The sequence below is a fragment of the Heterocephalus glaber genome, unplaced genomic scaffold (assembly GCF_053883595.1).
Source record: "Heterocephalus glaber isolate CG9 unplaced genomic scaffold, H.glaber_assembly_v1.0 deba00001610, whole genome shotgun sequence".
In the NCBI taxonomy this organism is placed as follows: Eukaryota; Metazoa; Chordata; class Mammalia; order Rodentia; family Bathyergidae; genus Heterocephalus; species Heterocephalus glaber.
Window position 1 is genome coordinate 30,344,509 of NW_028258381.1, and position 22,456 is coordinate 30,366,964.

The 22,456-nt window shown below is 40.6% G+C and overlaps 1 protein-coding gene and 1 gene segment (V, D, J or C); both read left to right on the plus strand.

Annotated features, from left to right (window-relative positions):
* The window catches only part of LOC110348246 (uncharacterized), a 143,795-nt gene that overhangs the window by 5,931 nt on the left and 115,408 nt on the right, over positions 1 to 22,456 (plus strand). The gene's annotated exons all lie outside the window — the stretch shown is intronic.
* The window catches only part of LOC147822676 (T-cell receptor gamma chain C region C10.5-like), a 29,252-nt gene continuing 15,223 nt past the window's right edge, over positions 8,428 to 22,456 (plus strand). The window contains 1 exon segment of the C gene segment in view: positions 8,428 to 8,470. Coding sequence covers positions 8,428 to 8,470 — 43 coding nt within the window.

Here is a 22,456-nt window from a genome sequence, read left to right on the forward strand (position 1 = left end):
TGCCTATGTGTGTTAGGAAATATTTCCTGCATTTGTTTGATTGTTAAATGTTCCTTTTACTCAAGTAAATTATATTATTTACATATGTCTATAAACTGTAAAATGTTCATGTTTTTAAATTAGGGAGTAGAAAACATATCACCCCAAAAGAAGCTGCTCTGGTACCGTAAATATGTTGAGTTAAAGGCGCTTAATAAAACACAGAGTAGAGGAAGGTCACTCTGACCTGCCTGCTGTTATTCAGAAGCAGATGAAATTCCTACAAGAAGGATTCACTCCCTACAAATAACATTCTCATCAGCCAGGATTGAAAGTTAAAGTTGGAGGAATCTGTAAAAGCAAACATTGTTAGTCTCCCCTTTAGTACTCTGACCACTACTCAACTACCCAGGGCCAGGCCCTTTTTCCTTATATTTCACCACTTATTCTTCTTCAGCCCATTTAATGGATATGTGATTGGCTCCAGTTGCTGCTCCTTTGGGTCTTCCTTTTCTTAGGAGGTCTCCCATGGCATAAGAAAATTATATGAGGTGTGGTTGAAACATATGGTGAACATTTAAAGTTTAAAAATGTATTACCATACAAGATACATTGCCATTAAACCCTCTCAAAATACTCCTCATCGCTTCTAGAACATTGTTTTTTGCCACTTTCTAAACCAGTTCTGAAGTTCTTTCACGTCTTTAGCTGTGCTGTCCCTGGCTGACTTAGTGTCTTGAATCACTTAAATATATTTTCCTTTCATGTTCATTTTGCTTTGGGGAAGAGCCAGAAGTCTCGTTATACCAGATCCGAGTGAATAAGGTGGATGAGGACACACTGTAATATTTTACGGGTCTGCTTTTCTGATAGATGGGACTCGGCAGCAGCATGCACCAAATCTCCTTTAGATCCCCAGTAGATTATTACTGAGTAGTTACACACTAAAGTTGTTATATACTTTCTTTTAATATTATTTCTAACTTACTATTTTTTGTTCTGTTGAATGAAATATTTTTCCTTTATACCTTCTAAATGACTCTTTTTGATATGAGAAAGTTGCTAACACTTATATAAATTACCATACTTGTTTTTCTAAAATTTTTTATTAGCTTGCAGATTTTTGGATTATTTTGAGATGATATGACAGCATTTTTCTTTGTTTTGTGTTTATATCCACATTTTTCTTTTTAGAAAGTTTTATTCAACAGTTTTGTAATGGTATAAATTGAAAAAAAAGGCAATTTTTACTTTTTCATAAATATCCACTAGGAACTGTCCTCTTTCTGGTCTTCCAGCTCATCCAGGGCACTAACAATGGTCACCACATGGACACCTACATTATTCTACAAGCTGAAGTGACGGAGTCAGCTTAGGCGTCTTCTCAGTTCCCAGAATGCCCAGAAACCTGCTGTCGCAGGTCAGAGGCAGCACCTGGAGACCCAGGGGTCACATGACCAGGTCCCACCCTCCAAGATCTTCACTCAGGGTCTCCCTGATCCACATCTGCTACTCCATGCTCTGCATGGCCACCCTACAGGGGCTGTGGTCTGGGTCCCCCAGAGTGGTTTCTACCAGGGCAGGCACAGGAGGACAGGAGGCGAGAACATGCTACATACTCACCCAACTCCATGTCTCTTCTCCTGTGGGCCAGCAGGGTCTGGATGCCAGCTTCCAAGCTTCTCCTGAGCCCCAAGGGGACAGGATCTTTCTCCTATTGACTGTCCTGCCCAAGAATTTATGTTATGGTTTAGATCTAAAATATCCTCCAAAAGTCTGATGCTTCAGAGGTGGAACTTTCAGAAGATGATGAGATCCTAGGGCCCTAACTACATCAGTGTATTATTAATCCACCAATGAGATCATAATTTGATGGCACTGTTGGGTTGCAATGGAAACTTACGAGATGGGTGGAAATGAAGGGAGTAGAACATGGGGATGTGGTGTGGGGACTGTATGTCCTCCCTGTGTCTTTCCCTCTCTGTCTGTGTCCTGCCTGCCAGGAGGTGGGAAGTTTTCTTTCACCACGTCCTTCTGCTATGATATTTTTGCCTTGCCACAGGCCTAAAATCAATGAAGCTGTCTGACAATGCACTGTAACCTCCAAAACTCTGAGTAGCAGTCAACTTTCCTTAAGTTGTTTGCATCATGTATTATGTCACTGCCATGTAAAACCTGATAAACATGCAGTAATACATTTTGAAATGCATGCTGAATATAGACAAATGTGGCCTGCAGCACAGCTGGAAGAAGAAGATAAATGCACCATACTGGGAACAGAAGTAAAACACAGGAGAGAAATGTCACCAAAAAGAACGTGTGTCACCAGTCATGGGCAGAATTCTTTAGACTGTGTGGCAGTTTATTGCTTGTGGTTGTCAAGTACCTAAAGAGCACTAAGTGAATAAAAATGCCCATCATAAACATGGAAAGAAATAGTTCTGAATGCTGAGAACACAGCATGAAATCTATTTGCATAAAGCAGTTATGGGTTTTGATCCCTGAATATAATATATTCTCATTGCTGTAAATACAGACAACATTCAAAATTAGAAAATAAATGGTTTGCCCCTCCCCCCGTTGCTGACTTTCTAAATTGTGGCTTTTCCCACACATTGTTTCACTTTGCGGACAGACATTGTCACAGCTGTCACTTCCCACCACAGAGCACTCCCAGTAGGGAAAATGGCTTGCAGATCTGTACGTGTGGATTCTAGGTAGAAAGCAGGTGAAAGATGGAAAGGCAGGGAGGAAGTGATGATATCATAGAAGATCTCATGTCCTAAGGACTCTGGACTTTGTCCTCAGCAGTGGGTACAGCAGGGTGGAGAATTCCAAGCAGGGAACTGAACAGATGAATCAATACTCTGAAAGCAGGTAGGTGGTGAAGGGCTAAGGTTGGAGGCTTGGGAAGGAGTTGTTGGGGACAGGAGTGAGCCAGGACATGTCTAGGGACAGAATCACAGGAATTGAAGTGTGATGAATTAGAGGGGAGAACTGAGGCAGATGTCACAGACTGACTTGGGCAAGGTGGAGGAGTGGGCAATGACATCCTCAGAGTTAGGAAAAAGAAACAGACACTCGCTATTGGGAGCAAGCTCCTTCTGCACAACAGCCTGAGGTCTTGTGTTAGGCACACTTAAATTGTCCAAGGTTACCTGGATATCTGGACATGAAGTCCCGGAGACGGGGTGGGATGGACATGATGTGTAATATCTCCTCATCCCTTCCTTCCTCCTCTCCTGGATAATAAAATCCAAGAATGTGGAAGTGACCACTCAGAGCAGTAAACTGAGAACAGAAAATTATACAATAACAGCAACTTTTAGCGGCGGACTTGAGAGAGATTAGTTTTCAAAAATACTCTTGGGTTAGAGACAGAAAAATAGATAAAAGAAACCTCTGTAATATGGAGGTGGGGAACAAGGATTCATGAGGGAGAGGCTGGGTTTCTGGAGAAATGTACAGTCCAGGAGCTGGAAGAAGGCATGAACCTGAACATAGACAGAAGCCACCTGTAATGGAATGTTCAGACCCATGATGGTGGCCAGGGCCACCACATGGTGTGGGAGAGGGGTAAACTGAGCAGGGGTCTCTGGATTGACTCTTAGGCAGCTCAGGCTCCTCTGGAGGAGAGCTCAGTCTATCTGCCATGCTGTCACTGTGTAGCCATTTCCCCTGCCACTCCTTGCTTTTATAAGTTGTTATCATCCTTTAATTTCTATTGAATGATGTTCTCTAATACTGTCTTTTTTAAAAAAAAATCCTACTTTTTGTCTGTTTACTGGTTCCTCCCATTTTCCCAGTGTGTGTCCTTGGTGCCTATCCCACAAAGTAACCTGTAGCCTGCAGCTTCCATTACTACAAATTCCCTCTGATGAATGTTATCATTATGTTTATCTAAAATGTACCAATTAAAAAATCACCATTACTAAGATATCATTGAAAACAGCACGCTGGACTGTGTGGTGTCTGCAGCAACCATTTCTGCACTCTGTGTGCTGGCATCAGGGGGACATACCCTGGAGCAACTGTGTGCATCTCAGCTGATGACACGGTCACTGTGGAACCAGGCGTTGAGCATTGAGCAAATTTGGGGTGGATAAGATCCCGAACCTTCTATGTCCTCTTTCATCATCCACTGTGTGGAGAAACAGGACTTGACCGCCTACTGTGGTGCCTTCTGGTAGGTGCACAGGGGCAGACAGTTAGAGCAATCTCAGTTAACAGCAAATGTCGTTGGTCCTTCATTCAGTGCTATGGATTGGGAAACCACAGTTCCTCTTGTGCTTTTATAGTTTCCTAGGTAAAGGTCTGTTTGTGTGGTGATTTCACACGGAGTTGCCAAATTCCACATTTTCTAGAAGAGTAGTTTTACGTAAGAACATACACATGCTCAGCCTCGTCTTTTGAGACATCTACTCTCTCTCCAGCTGTTCTAGGTCACCCAGGTTAATTCATCTGGGTCAATCTCATAATTTTTTGTAGCAAGATTACACACCGTTGGTGACTTTTTTTGTTGTTGTAGTTTTGCAGTACCAGGGATCAAACTCAGGGTGCCACTGAACTAAATCCCCAGCCCCGGTGACTTCTTTTGTACCAGAAAATTTACATTTAATACTTTTGTGATTCACCTGTATTCTTTTATTAAAAATATTTCGGATTAAGCACCATTGTTTTTCCTAGAGGGTAACATGTAACAAATGGCATGAAGAGATCACACCAAAGCTGCCTGCAATGGCAAATCTGATGCAGACCTTGGAGGAATGATGTTTGATTTTGCACAAAACATGTAAACACTCCCATTAATCGAGTCCAAGTCAAAGTCTACTTTATTTTAGAGGTTGTGGAATAATATTCTGACACAGAAATCGCTGGAGTCTCTCGGAAATCCATGCTACTAGTTGGTATTGGGTGCGCCTTGCTTTCAGTCTCTGGGTTCAGCAAGGACAACCTGGAGAAAAGGGCACAGACTTGGGAAGAGTCATCCTCAGACATTGGGATCATAAATATTTTTCTGTGTCATTTTTGTAGTTTCTAGATTGCCTAATAGAATGTATTTATTACCTTCTAATATTAAGGAATTCACATATCCCTTGAAAAAACTATCTCTGCATACTGCTGAGTACTTAGCAATGACATCTAAAACTGTTTAATTAGACCCTGTGGGGTCTCCTTGGCCAAGTTTTCTTTTCTTTTCTCTAAAATTTTGCCTCCTTTAGTAAAAAAACAAAACAAAACTACAAACCATGCTTTCTCTCCTGACTTCTATTAATATAGTCTGTCAAGAGAGGGGCAATACCAATGCTTCCAGCACTCAGAGCAGCATATTGGGTCATGTACTTTGCTTGAGACCTGGGATTTCAAACCTGTGGATTCAGGGTCCTCAGAACAAACAAACATCTGTAGTAGACATTTCTGCCCAGTATTAGCAGGCTAAAGTGACACGAGATTTTTACCTCTCTATAATTTGGCTATATTACATTAGGAGTAGCAGGGCATTGCTGAGTTCACTTCCAGCCAAGGTCAACTTGACTCCCGCTAGTGGCCTCCTTTTATAATCTTGCAAGCAATAACTGGTATCAGTAGGTGTCCAAGGCCTGCCCAGCTCCCCTCCCTCCCACTCTTGTAACGGATAAAGACTGGATGTCCTTGGTGCCTTTTGTCTCTGCTGCCCAGAGCAGCTTAGTTCAGCCCCAAGACCCATCTTCTTCTCTCAAGTCTCTGTGTCTGTGTCTTATTCTCTCTCTCTTTCTCATTCTCACCTTGCAACTCATTGCCTCACAGGAGATCATGACCCACTCCAGGGGTCATCAATTATGTTCCCTATAATTCTCCCAGTGGGTTAACCGGCTTAAAGAGAATGGCCATTCACAGATGTGCTTCTTGTATCCAGGACATGAAACTCTTGGGTATGGGAAGGGTGATACTATATCTAGGCCACTGGGGAGAATGTAGCCAACTCAAGGCCACCTGTCAGGGAGGGAGCCCTGATCTCACTGTCTTCCCTCTTCCCAGACTCCTGCTGATTGGCTGTTCCCAAACATCACCTGGAGGACAAGAAGATAATGCACCTGTGGGTCAGAACTTTAAGATGGAGGACAGAGGAAGGAGGTAGAGAGGAGCAGAGGAAGACAGCAATCAGATAGGCAAAGAAGTGGGCTATGTTTGTCTCCAAATGAGTACAGCACCCATGCAATAGAAAGATGAATTTATCCAGTTTTTGTTTTCATTTAACTTTCTGCAAAGCTACCAAGAACTGATATTTATCATGACAGGATGTGTCTCTGTTCCTTCAGTAGAAAATGGAGACCTGGACAAGTCTAGAGACATTATCATTAAATTCTGTTCTTTTTCTGTTGATTACTTAATAGCAAGGAGCATGTGGAGTATGTGTAAGGTTAGTATTTGTGTTAAATGATGGGTTCTCTTTTGAGAAAGTTGCAGACTTTAAATGAACACTGACACGTAAGTAGAATTGAATGAATAACATAAAAAGATCTATGTCTAGATAAAGGATGACCATACTTTATGAACCAATATTATTATCAATCTTATCCTGTGTTCTTAATATTTTTTTGTTTTTATGATGGGGTGGATCAAACCCAGGGCTTTGCACACACTAAGCAAGCACTGTACCACTTAGCTACACTCCCAGACCTAGGTGTCCTTAAAAACAATAAGTAAGTGTGGAGTAGTGTAACAATCTAAACTCTTATTTTGATGCTGGGACTAGAGAAATGCCTGCCCATTCATGTGGTGTACAGTTCACCCCCACACAAAATTGCTATAGCTTATCACTCTCCTCTGTAGATTTAGAATTGTAAAGGAGTAGGTGTTTAGCTGATCAGTCTCCTCTTCATAAAAACTTCTGAGGCACCATTTCACTATTCCAATCGAGTGTTGATCATTAGTATTCTATTATAGTCCTGTTTGGGTTTTTTTTTTTAAAAAAACTTAGTATAAGGTAATCACTCAAATCCATAGTTATATTTTGAAAATGGAAGATTAATATTTATGGTTTTCTGTTCTGCAAATTACTTTGGACTCTCTTTTCTTTATTTAATCAAAATAAGACAATAAACAGCTCCAAAACACCAAAAGCAAACAAAAAATCCCAGAGAAGTTAATTAACTTATTGTACAAAAATAAATACACAGTGTTCTCTCAAGAGACTCTGTTTTGTTGGAAAACAAATCATTGCAAAAAGGCTCTGATAGGAGTGTGTTAATAATAGCTATTGTTTACTGAGTGCATATTTGCTAGACACTGTAGAAAGCACTTTATATATTTTATGTCTTTAATCCTAATTTAAAAAATTATAATCATCTCAATTTTACAAATATTTTATGAGTGCAAATTTGAGATTGATTAATTGACTTGCTGGCTGATATCAAAATCTGGGTCTATCTGATTATAAACTCTATTCCCTTCAACAAAGAGTGATGAGTACAATGAAATAAAGCAAAAATCTTGCTAATGGAAGTGTGTTTGGGGGAAAATGAGAATTTCCCATCCACTGCATGATTTGTGTATTTACTTGCAGGCTTAGCATCTATTGTCCAGAGCAACATAAATTTATTTAAATTGATGTAAAATGGAGTTATTACTTAGTAACAAACTGTAGTAACAAATTTTGTTATGAAATCAATTTTTTCTACCTCCAGGTTATAATGATTTTTTGGATGAAGGAATAAAAGGCATAACTAGAACTATGTTTATTGAGTAACAGAAAAGCATAACGATGGAGCACGAGGACACCCCCCTTGGTTATCACCCTTGGAGCTACACTCCCCACCCTCACCTTGCTGGGTGGGGCACAGAAATACTAACCAATAAGGTAGAAAACAGAGTACAGGGCTAGGCAGAACCATAGCCTTGCACAAAATGGACACATTCGGTTCTCCATCCTGTATGGCTGCCCAAGGTGGATCTCGTATGGGATAGGGCCAAGTAGGTGTCAGAACCTTATCTTTATATGGTGTTTCTGACTTAGATAGCATCAGCCCTTTAAAAGATTTGAAATTGGGGATTCAGAGAGACTCTGCAGGATATAGAATCACAGGGACATTGCTGCCAATGAAAGGCAGGACTGGAATGGAAAGGAGGACCGGGCAGCTTTGGGCTCTCTTCTGTGGCACAGTGTGTGAAGAAATCAGCTTCAGGGCCAGCTCTCATTTCTTAGCTCATTCCCTCTGGGATTCACTCCAGCCTCAAAGTATGATTGCTGAGATACAATGATCTGATGTGTGTGATAGTGTTTTGGAAACTGTGGACACCACATCAAAGTAAGAGATTATAGTTTGATTTTAACATATTCACTGCAATAAAGCCTCTAATGAGAATTCTGTCCTAATGCCAGCTAATATTTATGAAGTTCTCAGGATAGGGAAGGGAGTCTGAATAATTCACTACAAAGATTTAATAAACACTAAAACATGTGGCTTGATGGAGCAAAAGAAATTTAGCATCGAGTACGTTAAAGTGTCAGGTAACAACCAGTCGGGCAAGGCAGCAGTGCTGTGTGCTGAGTGAGAGGGGTATTGTTATATCCACTCTTATTTCTCATGAAAAGAGACAGGGGCAAGAAGATAAAGTGAGACTGTTGGAGAAAGGGTAGGGTTTTTAATGCTGGATGTTTAGCTGTAGTTTCATTTTGTCCTTTTCTTGCCTGAGACACAACGTTCAGTACAACAATAATAATTCTTATCTGTTTCCTAAAAATGCAGCTAAACCAGTGGTTCTCAATTAGGGGGAATCCCCCCTCAAAGGACTTCAACAGTGTCTGGAGACATTTTTGTCTGTCACAACAGAGTGTAAGCACTACCAGCATCTATTGGGTAGAGACCATAGGTGCTATTAAACATGCCATAGGTTACAGAACAGCGTCTCTCTTGCCCCACTGTGACCAATAACTATGTGATGCAAAAGCTCCGCAGGGCAGAGGTACATAAACCTTGTGCCAGATACATTTCCCAAAGACTTGCTCAAAAGTATACATTTGGCTCATGAATTATATCCAGCTTGGATATCAATGGAGCCTAGAGAATCCCTGGACACAATAATTGTGACAATAAAAACCATTGTCAGGAGAATTCTGGCAAGGTCCTCCTCTCCCAGGGAGGAGGTAAGGAGGCAGCTCTCCCATCTCTACACTAAAAGGGACTCCCCAGATCCTGGCTTCACCACAGGTCCAGAACGGATCCCTATGTGAGAGGTCATGGACAACTTGACCTGGACTGTGACAGACTGATGGGCACAGAGGCCAGTGAGGGTGTTGCCTGCAGAAGAGCAGAGGGGGCCTCAGATCCTAGCACAGTTACAGGTATCAAGTGTCAACATCAACTGACTCTTGAGATCTATGAAATAATCTTGATGATGATGATGATGATGATGAATCTTCCTGAAAGTTCCTAAAACACAACAAGATATTACAGTATAAATAACTTTTACTCTGGCAGATGGATTGAATTTTTGATGTCATATAGTTCTGGCCAAAGTCCTATGTGTTGCTGGTCAACAACCTCAGAAGGACCAATCTGGGCTCAGAGCTAAAACAAACCTATTTTCTTTGCTGACACTCTAGGAGCCTGCTCCTCGTCCTGGCCTGCCTCCTCCTGCTCTGGTTCCTCATCTCCTCGGCCTTCTTCCTGGGCATGCAGCCTGGGCTGCTGGGGTATGATATCTATAGATGCTACTCTGTTGTTTTCATTTGAGGAATATGAATTTGCTCAACTTGTCAGACTGGCTGAGGAGCTTTTCAAAGTGAATGTTTTACTTTATGATCATTTTTATTTTCTTGGAAATGATTTTATTTCTTTATTTGTAGTTGAAACTGGATAAATACAATTGAAGCAAGTGAAAATATTTACTCTGTAGCAGAAAGGGAGCATGTATTTCCACTGTATTGTATCTAGACATAACTTTTCATACCTACTATAATTGGGTTCTGTAATTAGGCTTTGGAGATCTGATATTTACTTGGGGAAAAAGAGAACTTTATTCAAAGTCAATGGCAGGAAAATTATTGCAACCATGAGTGTTGTAAAATTCTGTCTAGTCCCTTTTGTTGCTTAATATAAAATTCATTGAAACACAAGAAAGGAGGTCACCTAATACACTGGCCCTGGGAACCTACTGTGTCACAGAGCCAATGTAATAAGCACATGACACTCAGCGTGCCTGTGACCACATCCTTCCCAATGTGGAGCTCAGCCCTGCTGGTTCTCAGCATGGGCTGCAGCACTTCCTGTGCTCGTCAGGTAATGCCTCAGTATTAGAGCAAAGCAGAAATAGGGTCTGAAGGCTATCAACAGCACACCCACAGATGCCAGTGTCTGAGCCCTCAGATGCCTGCTTTGGCAGCATTTCCTGCTGACTTGGATTTCCACTGAGATACTTGGTATGTTGAAACTGCCTGATTATCTTAGAGGAGGTGACATCCATGATTGCATTTCCCAGAGATTTCCAGCAACGGTGAACTGCCCAGGGTAAAGGCACTGGGAAGGACGGGATGAAATTCACATCCATTCAGCTTGCATTCACTGGCAGAAATGTGCTAGATGTTCCAAGTGTTCAGCAACCCAGGGGACCATCATAAAACCCTGCAAACAAACTTGGTCGTGGAAGGAAGAACTGATCCTTACGGAGGGTCAGACACTTGTTCAAACAAAAAGTGTAGGACATTTCAACTGCACTCTTGGGCCACTTATAGTTTATGAACTTTATGGGAATATCCTGTGACATTTGTGGGCAAATATGGCTGGTGCAGACCTACTGGCCAATCCAGCAGAGCCTGGTCAAGACAGAATGAGCAGTGTGGCCAAGATCACGTTGGGCACACATCTGAAAGAGAACCTTTCTCAACATTCTTCCCTAGGACCCTTCTCCTTACGGGAGGGAAAAGGCTAAGAAGACCATGTATCTTCTCTGTTCTTGTGAACTTGTTTTAGGAGCAAATGTCATAGTCTGGATACATGGAGAAGAATCAAATCCCACATCCTGGACTAAGTTAGTGGTCAAAATGTGTAAGGCATGCACATGCTACAACCCAGCATGGAGGAGGAAGGTCGTTGCTGTATACAATCTTCTCATATTTTCCTCATGCTGATTTGGGAGAAAGCAATCAATTTACCAATTTAGACACTTTCCACCAGATTAGAACATTTCTTTCAGTCTCATTTTCATACATTCTTAACCTTTTCTCCATTTCTCTTCCTTCTTCCTTCCCATTCCTAGACTGAGATCACTACACAGGGAAAGGGTGGGGTCCTTATTTATTTTTTCTTTTAATTTTATTGGCACAATTTAGATATACATAATGATCACATGCAACACAGAGAATTTGTATCTGTACATGATATGTCTTGATTCCTCTTTTTTCCCATTCCCCTCCCCTCCCTTCAACCCCTCTTCTCTTCCTTATTTACAAAAGACCCATTTCCATTTTTCCTTTTCTCATTTTTTCTTTCTACTTTCCCCCTCCCCCTCCCTATTTCCTCTTTCCTTTTGAAAATTTTTTTTCTTATTTAAAATAGTCTATTGTACATTTTGGTTCCTATTTACACTTTCAATGTCTTACACCAGAGAGACAATGTGATATTTACAAATGTGTCTGACTTATTTCCCTTAAGAGTGTAACTTCAAGGTGCATCCATTTAGCTACAAAATCTCAAGTTTATCCTTCTTTATGGCTGAGTATAGCTCCATTGTAGAGAAAAACCACATTTTTTTATCCGTTCATCAGTTGATGAGAATTTGGGTTGTTTATGAGATCTGGCTACTACAAACTGTGTTGCTATAAACATGGGCGCACATATATCGCTGTGATATGATGCTTTTAATTCTTTTGGGAAGATACCCAGCAGGGGAATAGCTGGGTCACATGGGACCTCCAATCCTAGTTTTTTGAGGAATCTCCAAACTGAATTCCACATTGGAATTCCAACAATGAAAAGGGTTCCAAACTGAATTCCATAGTGCAAAGGGTTCCTTTCCCCCCACAGCCCTACCAACATTTGTTGTTGATTGGTTTCTTGATATTAGCTATTCTTTCTGGAGTGAGATATCTCAGTGTTGTTTTAATTTGAATCTCTTGAATGACCAGTGATGTTGAAGATTTTTTCATATATTTATTTGCCTTTTGTACTTTTTTGTCTGAAGTACATTCATTTCAGATGCCAACTTTTGGATTGGGTCTTTAAATTTGGGGGGGGTGATCTGATTTTTTTCAATTCTTTTTATGTTCTAGATATTAGTCCTCTGTCTGAGGGACTACTGGGTAAAATTTTTTTTGTGGGTTATCTCTTCACTCTGTTGGAGATTTATTTTGCAGTGCAAAAGCTTTTTAATAGAATAAGAACCCAGTTGTTGATTCTTTGTATTACTGCCCATGCAGTCCAAGTTTTGTTCATGAAATCTTTGCCTACCCCTATGTCCTCAAGAATTCTACCTATTCTCTCTTCTAGCAAGTTTAGTGTTTCTGTTTTAATATTTGGCTCTTTGATCCATTTTGATTTTAGTTTAGCGCATGGTGAGAGACATGGGTCTAGTTTTAGTCTTTGGCATATAGAAAGCCAGTTTTTCAAACACACTTATTAAAGAGGGTATACTTTTTCCACTGAATGTGTTTGGTCCCTTTGTCAAAGACAAGATGTCTGAGTGTTTTTGGAGTTGTTTCTGCCTCTTCTAGTCTGTTCCATTGATCCTCAGGTCTCTCTTTTTTTTTTTTTTGCCAATACCATGCTGTTTTATCACAGTAGCTCTGTAGTATTATTTCAAGTCAGGGACTGTGATACCTGATGCCTTGCCTTTGTTGCCCAGAATTTCCTTTGCTATCCTGGTCTCTTCTGGTTCCAAATGAATTTTAGAATTAATTTCTCTAATACTGTGAGGTATGTAGTTGGAATTTTGATTGGGATTGCATGAAATCTTTATAATAATTTTGGAAGTATGGCCACTTTCACTATATTGGTTCTTCCTACACAAAAGCAAAAGATGTCTTTCCATTTTCTGATATCTTTTTTGATCTCCTTTTTCAGAGTATTGTAATTTTCAGTGTAAAGGTCTTTTACTTCCTTTGTTAGACTGATTCCTAGGTATTTCATTTTTTGGGATGCTATTGTGGAAGGTGTTGTTTCTCTAATTTCTCTCTCCGTGAGTTTGTAATTTGTGTACAGGAAAGCTATTGCTTTATAAGTGTTGACTTTGTATCCAGCTATGCTACTGAATTTGCCTATTAAATCCAGAAGTCTTTTGTGGAGTTTTTAGGGTCTTTATGTAGAGTATCATGACAGGGTTTTTCAGTAAAGGGGGGCACGCTGGATCATTAAGAGTGTGAGGTCCAGGTATTGCCCCCAAATAAATGAAGAAGAATGTGAATGCTGCTAGAATATAAGTATCACATAAATAGAGACCCGGACCTGGTTTCTGTAATGTTCCCAGGACCTGCCTGTTGTCTTGGCTACAGTGGATCCTTGGTAGAAATTTAGTGAAATAAATGGATCTTTGGAGATTATCATTGAGAAGGTGATGTACAGTCTTTCCCATATGGCATATTAGAACATGAATTCTATAACCTAAAAGGAAAAGAGTGATGTATTTATAAAAGGAAGTGCATGTACAAGAAGTAGTCTGTCTTGTTGAAAACACAGGTTCCGGGGTTCGACCTGCTGGTAGAAAGTGCTGCTGCATCACTTACTCCTGTCTGACACTGAGGAAAGTTGCCTGCTATGTTACAGCCTTCCCATCTGAAAAACAGGAGCAAGAACAACAGTGGTCACTGGACAGATATGGACAACCTGTTTACTGTAGCTACCAGTTACACAGAAGGCTCTCAATGAATGCCAGCTTTCATAATTTGAGAAGTAAATAATATGAAATTCAAATGCCTGTTTTACAGTGTTTACAATAATTAAGTAAAAATGAATCCTGCCTTGGTTCATGCCTTTGTTTAAAACAGTTAGAAAACAAAATATTACATGTCTGCAAGGCCATTTTTCTTTCTTTTTGCCTCTCAGCAACCTTGTTGTAAGTTTAAGGAATTTCCTTTCTTATGAGACTTGGCATAAAAGTCAATTTATCTTTTACAGTAGAAAAGGAAAAGGCTAGGACTATTTTCTAGGACTTTAGGACTTTCTAGGTAGGCAGCATGTTTACCATGCATTACACACACTCGCCACCACACACACATTCACACACACACACACAGAAACACACACACATGTCCCCTTGCATGCACACAACCCCCACACACAGCTGCTGGGCTCTCAAGGTCTGATGTGACTCATCTGGCAGCAATGGTGATGCAGGGGAGCTGGTGAGTTCCACCGTGGCTGTGGCAGCTCCCAGGGGCCCTAACAACCCCCTGCTCCCAATGGCTCAGGCAGTGGCCTCGGCCAGTGTCCCTCTTTTCCTGCCTCCCATACCCAGAACACACGCCAGTGAGAGGAAGGAGAGAATCTCTCCAGGGGTGACCAGGCCCGGGTTCTTCTGCCCAGGCAGAAGGGCAGAAGATCTGCTGCCTCAGTCTCCTCAGCATTCAGCTTCCCAGGGTTGAGCACCTAGAAATCATATTTATTTGAAACAAGGAAAAGAGGAAAGCTGCCTTAAAAGGAAAAGCCAGCCACCTGACCCAGGCTCTTCCTCTCCTCTCTCCTGTGAAGGATCCAAACGAGTCTGTGCCACACCTGCCCCCTAGAGGCGGCCCAGAGCTGGACATGAGGTCAGGAACCACTGTTAGGGGCTGGAGAGCTGATGCAGCCTGGTTTCAGGGAGAATCACACGGAAATAATGAAATACAGGTGAAGAAGCTTAGGCGAAGAAAGAGCAGAGGAAAGGCAGCTCCCTAATGTGGAAAATGAAATATGGTACTAAGTACATTCAATTGAGTCCCTTTAACCTCCTCAGGTCACTACTTCCAAACGGACACCAAAGCATTTTAACAACAAAACCTGGGGGAATGGAAAGGTTAACTGGAGAGAGAAATTACTTTTTAAAATGTAGTAGTGGTAGTAGTAGTTTAATAATTACTAAAAATCTACTATGTCAGGGACTATTCTAGCTTTGCTCAGTTAATTAATATGGATAAAATTCTGATAGCGTCATTGCTTCAATATTCAAATGAAGAATTTGAGACATAAAGAGATAAAGAATTTTGTCCAAGATCAGGCAGCTTCTGAGATACAGGTGGTGCAGTTAATAGCTGCAGACATTAAAAATTACAGTGGTGCTGTGGGAACTTGGGAACTTGCTCAGAACATAAGGTGAATGAACTGAACAATACGCTATGTGTATAAATATACCAAAAGTCATATCATTTTCCATGTATCTGCAAATTTAAAATCTACAAGTTCACACACCATAATGATAAGGGTTGTTAGTCTTGGTTACTTGATGGTGGATATTTTTAATTTGCCTTCATGCTGTTTCCCTGAGTTTCTTTATGAGCATCTTGTTTGAAACCATGAGTTTAATGGCTTCTTATTTAATTAAATTAATAATAATTATTATTAATTTTGGTACTGGGATCAAACTCAGATCTTATGCTTGCGAAGCAGGCATGGTGCCACTGAGCTAAATCCCTGGCCCTATTTTTTTTTTACTTGCATGTGTTTGTGATAGATAACAGTTGTATTCATCTTGGGAAACTGATGCATGTACATATTGCATCTTGTGATTTTTATTCCCCCTTATCTCCTCTCTGCCCAAGTCTCTCCCTCCATCCTCAGACTCCCTTCCTATTTCCGGAGTCTTCCTCCTTGTTTCCTATCATTTCTTTTATTTTCCTTTTAAATTGTTTATATGTTGGGTTGCTAATATTAGAGAAACCATGTGATAGTTATCCTTCTGCTTCTGATTTATTTCACTTAGCATTATGGTGATCATTTTAACTCACCTTTATGCTGTTACTCTGTTTCTTTATGAACATCTTTATCAGCATATTCTACTTTTCAGCTGTATGAATTTGGAGCCCTTCTTGCTTTTGTATCTCAGTGTCCTCATCTATAAAGCACAACTACAAGTATCCATTTATATGTTGGTCGTGATGATTAGACAGTTGAAAAACAGAAAAAAAAGCCTAACATATAGAACATTCTTATTAATATTTGCTATTGCACAGGTTGTACTTCTTAAGCATGCAACATATAAAAAGAGCATGCTGAGAAAAAGAGCTGAAAGGCCTTTCCATAGAAAAGAAGGCACCTTTGTGACCACCCCATAGTCATACCAAGAACCCCCTGTGGACTACATCCCCATCTTGACATGTACACAGCTGCCTGCAGCCTGTTCTGAAGGCTCCAGTCACCCAACCCACCACTTCCTTCCTCTGCCCCTTCTGGCCACGCCTTCCTGCCACTGTCCTAGAGAGTGCAGCCACCAGCTCCCCACTTTTCTGCCTTCTCTTCAGGGACCCAGCCTACTATTCAGGATGTCACTCCTGCAAGCAGTCACCTTCTTCTCTTTCTGGGCTTGTGAGTCACTCTCTGCCTATTTCAGTCCTGATGAGGGACCAAAGTAATTAATTCTTCCATCATTTCTTTTTATATTCTCAGCAGTTCATGTAAATTCTTCTCTTTTATTTGCAGTAGGACTTGGAGTGACAAAACTGGAGCAGTTCCAGATATCTGTTTCCACGGAAGTAAAGAAAAGTGTTAACATACATTGCAGGGTATGGAGCACCCAGTTTGAAACTAAACCCATTCACTGGTACCTGCAGAAAGCAAATCAAGCTTTGGTGCATCTGATTCAAGTAACCTCACTAACAACCCCAGCTCGAGCAAAGAACAACAGAGTTTCAGCAAGAAAAGATCCTGTAACTCTCTCCTCAACTCTTACTATAAATTTCGTAGAAAAAGAAGATATGGCCATTTACTACTGTGCTGGGTGGGATGCACAGTGCCTGGATTGTGGAAAGGACCCACACAAGATCCCCCTCTCTTGGTCTGTGCCCACCCACTTCCTTCCCAACAGAGGAGCCCACAGCCAGCCCACAGCTGCTCTCTCAGCCTCAAACTCCTCCTTGCTGCTCCCCTGGGCTCTCCAGGAAGCCATCATGGTTGGTGCTGTCACCTGAGTCCCAGCTGACCCCAGCATGTGGTTCCATATCTCTATCTGAGGCCACTTCCTACTGAGTTCCAGCCCTGTCTGTGCACTGAGAGGACATGGGCTATGCCACTGTCACCTCATCAGCATTCAGAGATGCTGGGTAAGTGGCCAGGGGCAGCACAGGGAGGGAGTCATGGTTGCTACTGTCATCACATACAATGGACACATCACATGCAACATCTCTGTGGAATAACTACCTCTGGTCCAGGGTACAACCAAAGACACTGAAGCTTAGAGAGCTGAATCCTAGTGAATGACCCAAGACAAGAAGTTATGTCTTTCCAACTGGACTGTGGGGCCACACTGAATAGTTCCAGGATTGTGGGTCTGTGAGTGAGTGCTAGGCTATCTGAACCACAGTGGGGATGGAGCAGGAGCCATTACTGTGGGAGGTGAAGGGAAGAGGATTCTTTCAGTATGATGTCAGCAGAATAGAACTGGCTGGAGCCATTGAGGCCATTTAATGTGTTCACAACACTGGAATAACCCTTGATCCTGACTGTCAAAGAATCTGGCCAGCCAAGAGGAGTGGATTGTATGCGTGTGTGTGTGTGTGTGTGTGTGTGTGTGTGTGTGTGAGAGAGAGAGAGAGAGAGAGGAGAGGGAGGGGGAGAGGGAGAGGGAGGGGGAGAGAGAATGGGAGAAAGACAGCTCCTCTGAAAACTCCCAGTTCTTTTCTGGCATCATCTCCTTTAACCCACACTTCCTATAAGGTCTGCTCTGTTATCCTCACCCAGCACATGAGTCGGGAGGTAAGAGAAGCACTAGGTGGTGGTTCAGGCCCTTGTCCAAGTCACACAGCTGGTATGTGGTTGGGAGTAGGTTGGGACCCAGTCCATGGCTCTTCTTGGCTATTACACTCAAGTGTTTCTTCATCAGGGGACCAAGAACAATGCATTGCTCCCATTCCACAGATTATTAATGAAGATATTCACATCATATTTCTAAGGAAGGATTTGATATACATTCAAGTGTAAAGTTAATTAAAAGAATAGAATAGAATAGAATATGGAGCCATATATGTGAACACCATTTAAAATAAGAAATGTGCAATGATCCAAACATATTGTTACATAAATATGCAGAGAAAATACTAAACACAAATGATGAGGGTTTCCATTTTCTTCATTTTATAGTGCATTTGCTCAGATTTTCTTTAGTGAAAATCTGTTACTTATCTGGCTTCCACAGCTAAACACAATTACGGCTGTGTGACTTGGGATATGACCTCTTTGTCCCATTTTTCTATTTTATCAGAATGAGCTCTTAATTGCCCCACCTCTCTGGATTGGTGAGTGCAAAAATTATTTAGTAGAAGAAGACATTTAGAACAGTGTTAGCAATGGATATTAGCTATAACATTAATTGTCAAGGTCAGATGTAAATTGTCTTTTACCAGAAGGAAAAATAAATGTTACTTTAAAATCTCCCTATCTTTTATACTGTGTGTGAGAAAGTTCCAAAGTTGCCTCATTTAGTATCAAAAGAGCCTCACAGAACAGTAATGAGGGATCCAGAGAGACACCCAGGTTAGAATTTAGAACTCTCCACCAGCATTTCAGGCCTCAGACTGAAGGGTGAATGACAGGGAAAGAGACACCCAATTTTTACTGCATTCAGATGGGGGAATACCATGCAGCCTTGGATATCCAGATTGTATGGATTTATCAATGAAATTTTTTAAAAAGTCACAATGCAATATAAGGAAAATTTCATAAAGTATATAAAAACTTCAAAAAGAAATGCTTGTTTTGATAGATGAATGTTTGAGAAAAGGGAACAAAATTCTCCAGGAATATAAGAGATTATCTTGAGAGATATAGTGTTTGAATTTCTTCTACATATTTTTTATAATTTTATATTTCCTAAATAGGATACTATTTATTTTTGCTACAAAAAGTATTTTAATGGAGTGATTTTTCCTTTTTGTTGATAAGAGTAACACTAGACTTGATAATATCATTGAAGAATCATTATATCTAATATTTGAGAATTTTTCTGTAATGTGATAATGTGAGCCTCTTAATACTTCTAAAATATATATACATAGGTGAGATACACATGTGGAAATTGAGGCCAAAATTCTCTAGGTTAAAGTGATATAAGAGGGTGTTTAACTGTCTTTGGTCCTTAAAAATAAGGTTTGCATAGATTGTTTAATGACTTGCATCAGTGCATGCAATGAGCTAGCCAGAGAAAGAGAATATAATGCCAAATATGCACATCCCACTGAAATGTATATGTATGTAAAGTAATATCAAGGAGTCCTATTTCTATTCATAGATATATTGAAAAAGTCAAGGACTCTGAATGTCACTTAACCTCTCTGCCACTGATCTCATTTGCCAAATGGAAATGATCATAGCACACACCTGAAAGGGCTATTAGAAGATTGAATGAGATTAAAAGTAAACATCTCGAACAGTACCTCACAAGTAGTGGGTCCTCATTAGATACTGTGTTACTCTCACAACTGTCATTACATATGAAACATAACATCAATTTGAGCACACTCCCTTGTGACATATGTTCATGAGATGATCCATGGTGCAGGGTGAGTATAAGGTGATTTCCAACATTGCTCGGTCTCCTATCTGCCGTCAACTGCACTCTAGTTTCTTCTTCTGAGGCACCCTGGTTATAAATGAATGCAATTTCTCTGAGTCACAATCTGCTTGGTGTCACAATCTGCCTGGTGATTGTCTGCCATGACCCACGTGGCTGAAAAGTTCACAGAGTGAGAAACGATGGTGAGAGATTAAGAAACTCAAAGAATAAGACAAAGATGACAGTAAAATTTACATAGCTGAGGCCAGATGCAAAACTCTTTATCCTGATGAGTTAAAAAGTTTGGCTTGCATCCTCAGCACCTTTATTTGTAGTGTAGATAGGGAAAGTGAAAGGGGATGCCTGATTTCTCTGGCGAGTGGGCGGGAAGGAATACAGTCCTCTCATTGGCCAGGCCTTGCTCCACCACGCCCTCTTGTCACCTGTTCTCCTCGGAGGGGCCCTGCCTTATCAGGTGAGTTAGGCCTGGCCATAGTGATCTATAGCGCATTGCTCCCAGCAACAGTGAATTTAAAAAACACAAACAATTCCAGTGTTGTGCATTGGTAATGTTAAATAATATCAAGAAATATTTCATTATCTGATTTTTAAAAATATTGTGGAAAAATTAAGCTCAGGCTTCTTACCAAAGACCTGAATTAACAGCAAATTGCAGAAAGGTAACAACGGGGACAGAACACAGCAGATGCATCTTCATAGTTCCAAAGCAATATTTCTCTGGAATGAAATTACAGGGGGAAAAGGTGAGTGAGTCATGGATCCACCCCTGTACACCCCAGATAAACCTATGTATTCCAGGGATGTGTGTGCAAATAGTTAATCCTATAAACTGACCAGCCCAGAGCCCATGGAGCAGGAAACCCTAGAACTGCTCCTCACTGGAGCAGCTCATAAAGAATCCAGGAAATCACTTGATCCCCCCATTTCCTCATATACCTCAGGACATCCCTGCCCTCCTGCCTCCAATCTGAGAAAACATTCAAAATCTTTTTTCCAACTTTTTGAAATCAGCTCTATATATTCATTATCTATACTCAGCTTGCTGCACACTATGTTCCAAGTACTGGGCACTGGTACACTGCTTTTTAAGAACATGCAAATAAAGCCTTTCTTCTACTATTTATTTAGTTTGATAATCCCTGTAATCTGCTGAAAGCAACACCCAATACTATGCACTGTCATTTGAGATGTAAATGCTCTTATCTATACAGAGCTGGCACAGACCTGCAAACTCCTGCCACACCGGTTTTCCTGCTCTACTCAGTGTGAATCAGTTGAATGAAAAGAGTCTGAATCTTGCAAACTTGAACTCAAGTCCCTGGTCATTTTGAATTCTGTAACTCTCAATTTCCTGTTTGATCATTAATGGTCATAAAAATTTATAGATGGAGTCAAAAGAAATAAATGTATAGGTGGTATCTCATTCATGGTAGACCCTCTATTCTTCCCTTTTCTTCCCTTTTACACACAGGAAACCTTGGTGCAGGGCTTCTTATCCTGGAACAGGGAGAAAGGAAATGGTAAAGAGATTTGGAGTAGAGGGTAGTGTAATTCCCCAAGTGAGATTCTTCCACACAGGGGTACCTACATGCATCTCTGTTCAGAATACACAAACAAACATTTCTTATTGGTCAAAAAGAAATATGGGCTCCACTTGTCATATTTGGTTGTGGGTGCTGCATAAATAAAGAAGTATTTGTAGCACCTGTAAGGATGTGTCAAGCACCCAAAGTGCAGAAGTAGTCCCATGGAACTAGAAGATCATTAAATTCAGAACAAAGACAGATGGCAAAGAGCTGAAGAGAAGAGGTGGCCACTCCCATACACTGTTCTTGTGTTTTTATAAGCAGGTAAATAGTACTTTCAGTGGTGGAGAAACTATGGCATGCATGCTGCAGCAGACACACAGAGCCCTCTCTGTTGGCACACGAGCCAAGTCATCCCAACAGTGAAGCATCAAATAACAACTGCTTTTTTAAAAGCTAAAACCTCACTATTCAGGTTTAATTGCAGTGTTGGTAGTTTGTGATAAGTGGGTTTTGGGTTGCAGTTTGGGGGCTCAGTCTTTAAAACTGAGTTTTAAACTCACCATCACTGCAGTATACTATGTAAAAATATATCTGATATTATTTAAGGGATGGCACTGTGAAATCAAAATTATACCAAATTGTAAAGGTGAGATGTTTATAGAAGTATATGAATTTCTCTTATATATGTTAGATAATGGGTTTATTTTGCTTAAGGTAATGTCTACTGATATTTTTTATTGGTAGTCTCTGTAAATTACATACAAGATTTCATTAAAAATTCTTCAGTATTTCTAGAATATAAGGCAAGGTAAAAAAATGAATGCATTACTATTTTGTTTCACAATGGCAATCAAACCTTGAAATGAGCAATGACATATATCTTCGGACCTTTTGATTGTCTAATACTTTTGGTTGAATTTGTTTAGTAGTGGAAAATATTATCGTCAAGCTTGAAAAAGTGAGGCAAAACTGTACACACTTAGTTCCGTCCTTGTGCTATAACTTATGCATCCCTCTCTTATTTGCAATAGAACTTACTTGCTGCCACTGGTCATTTCAGGACGTGCTGACTGGGATGTGTATGTGTATTACATAAAGCCTGGTGAGAATTGAAATTACTGATTTTTATGGATATGGCCATGATGTTCCCATTCTTACATAAAATCTGAATCCTCTGTGCCTGAATTTTTGTATTGATTGTCTTAGTCACTTTCCTTGTCACTGGAAACCAACATCAACAAATTAAGGAGGAGAGGTTTATGTTGGCTCACATT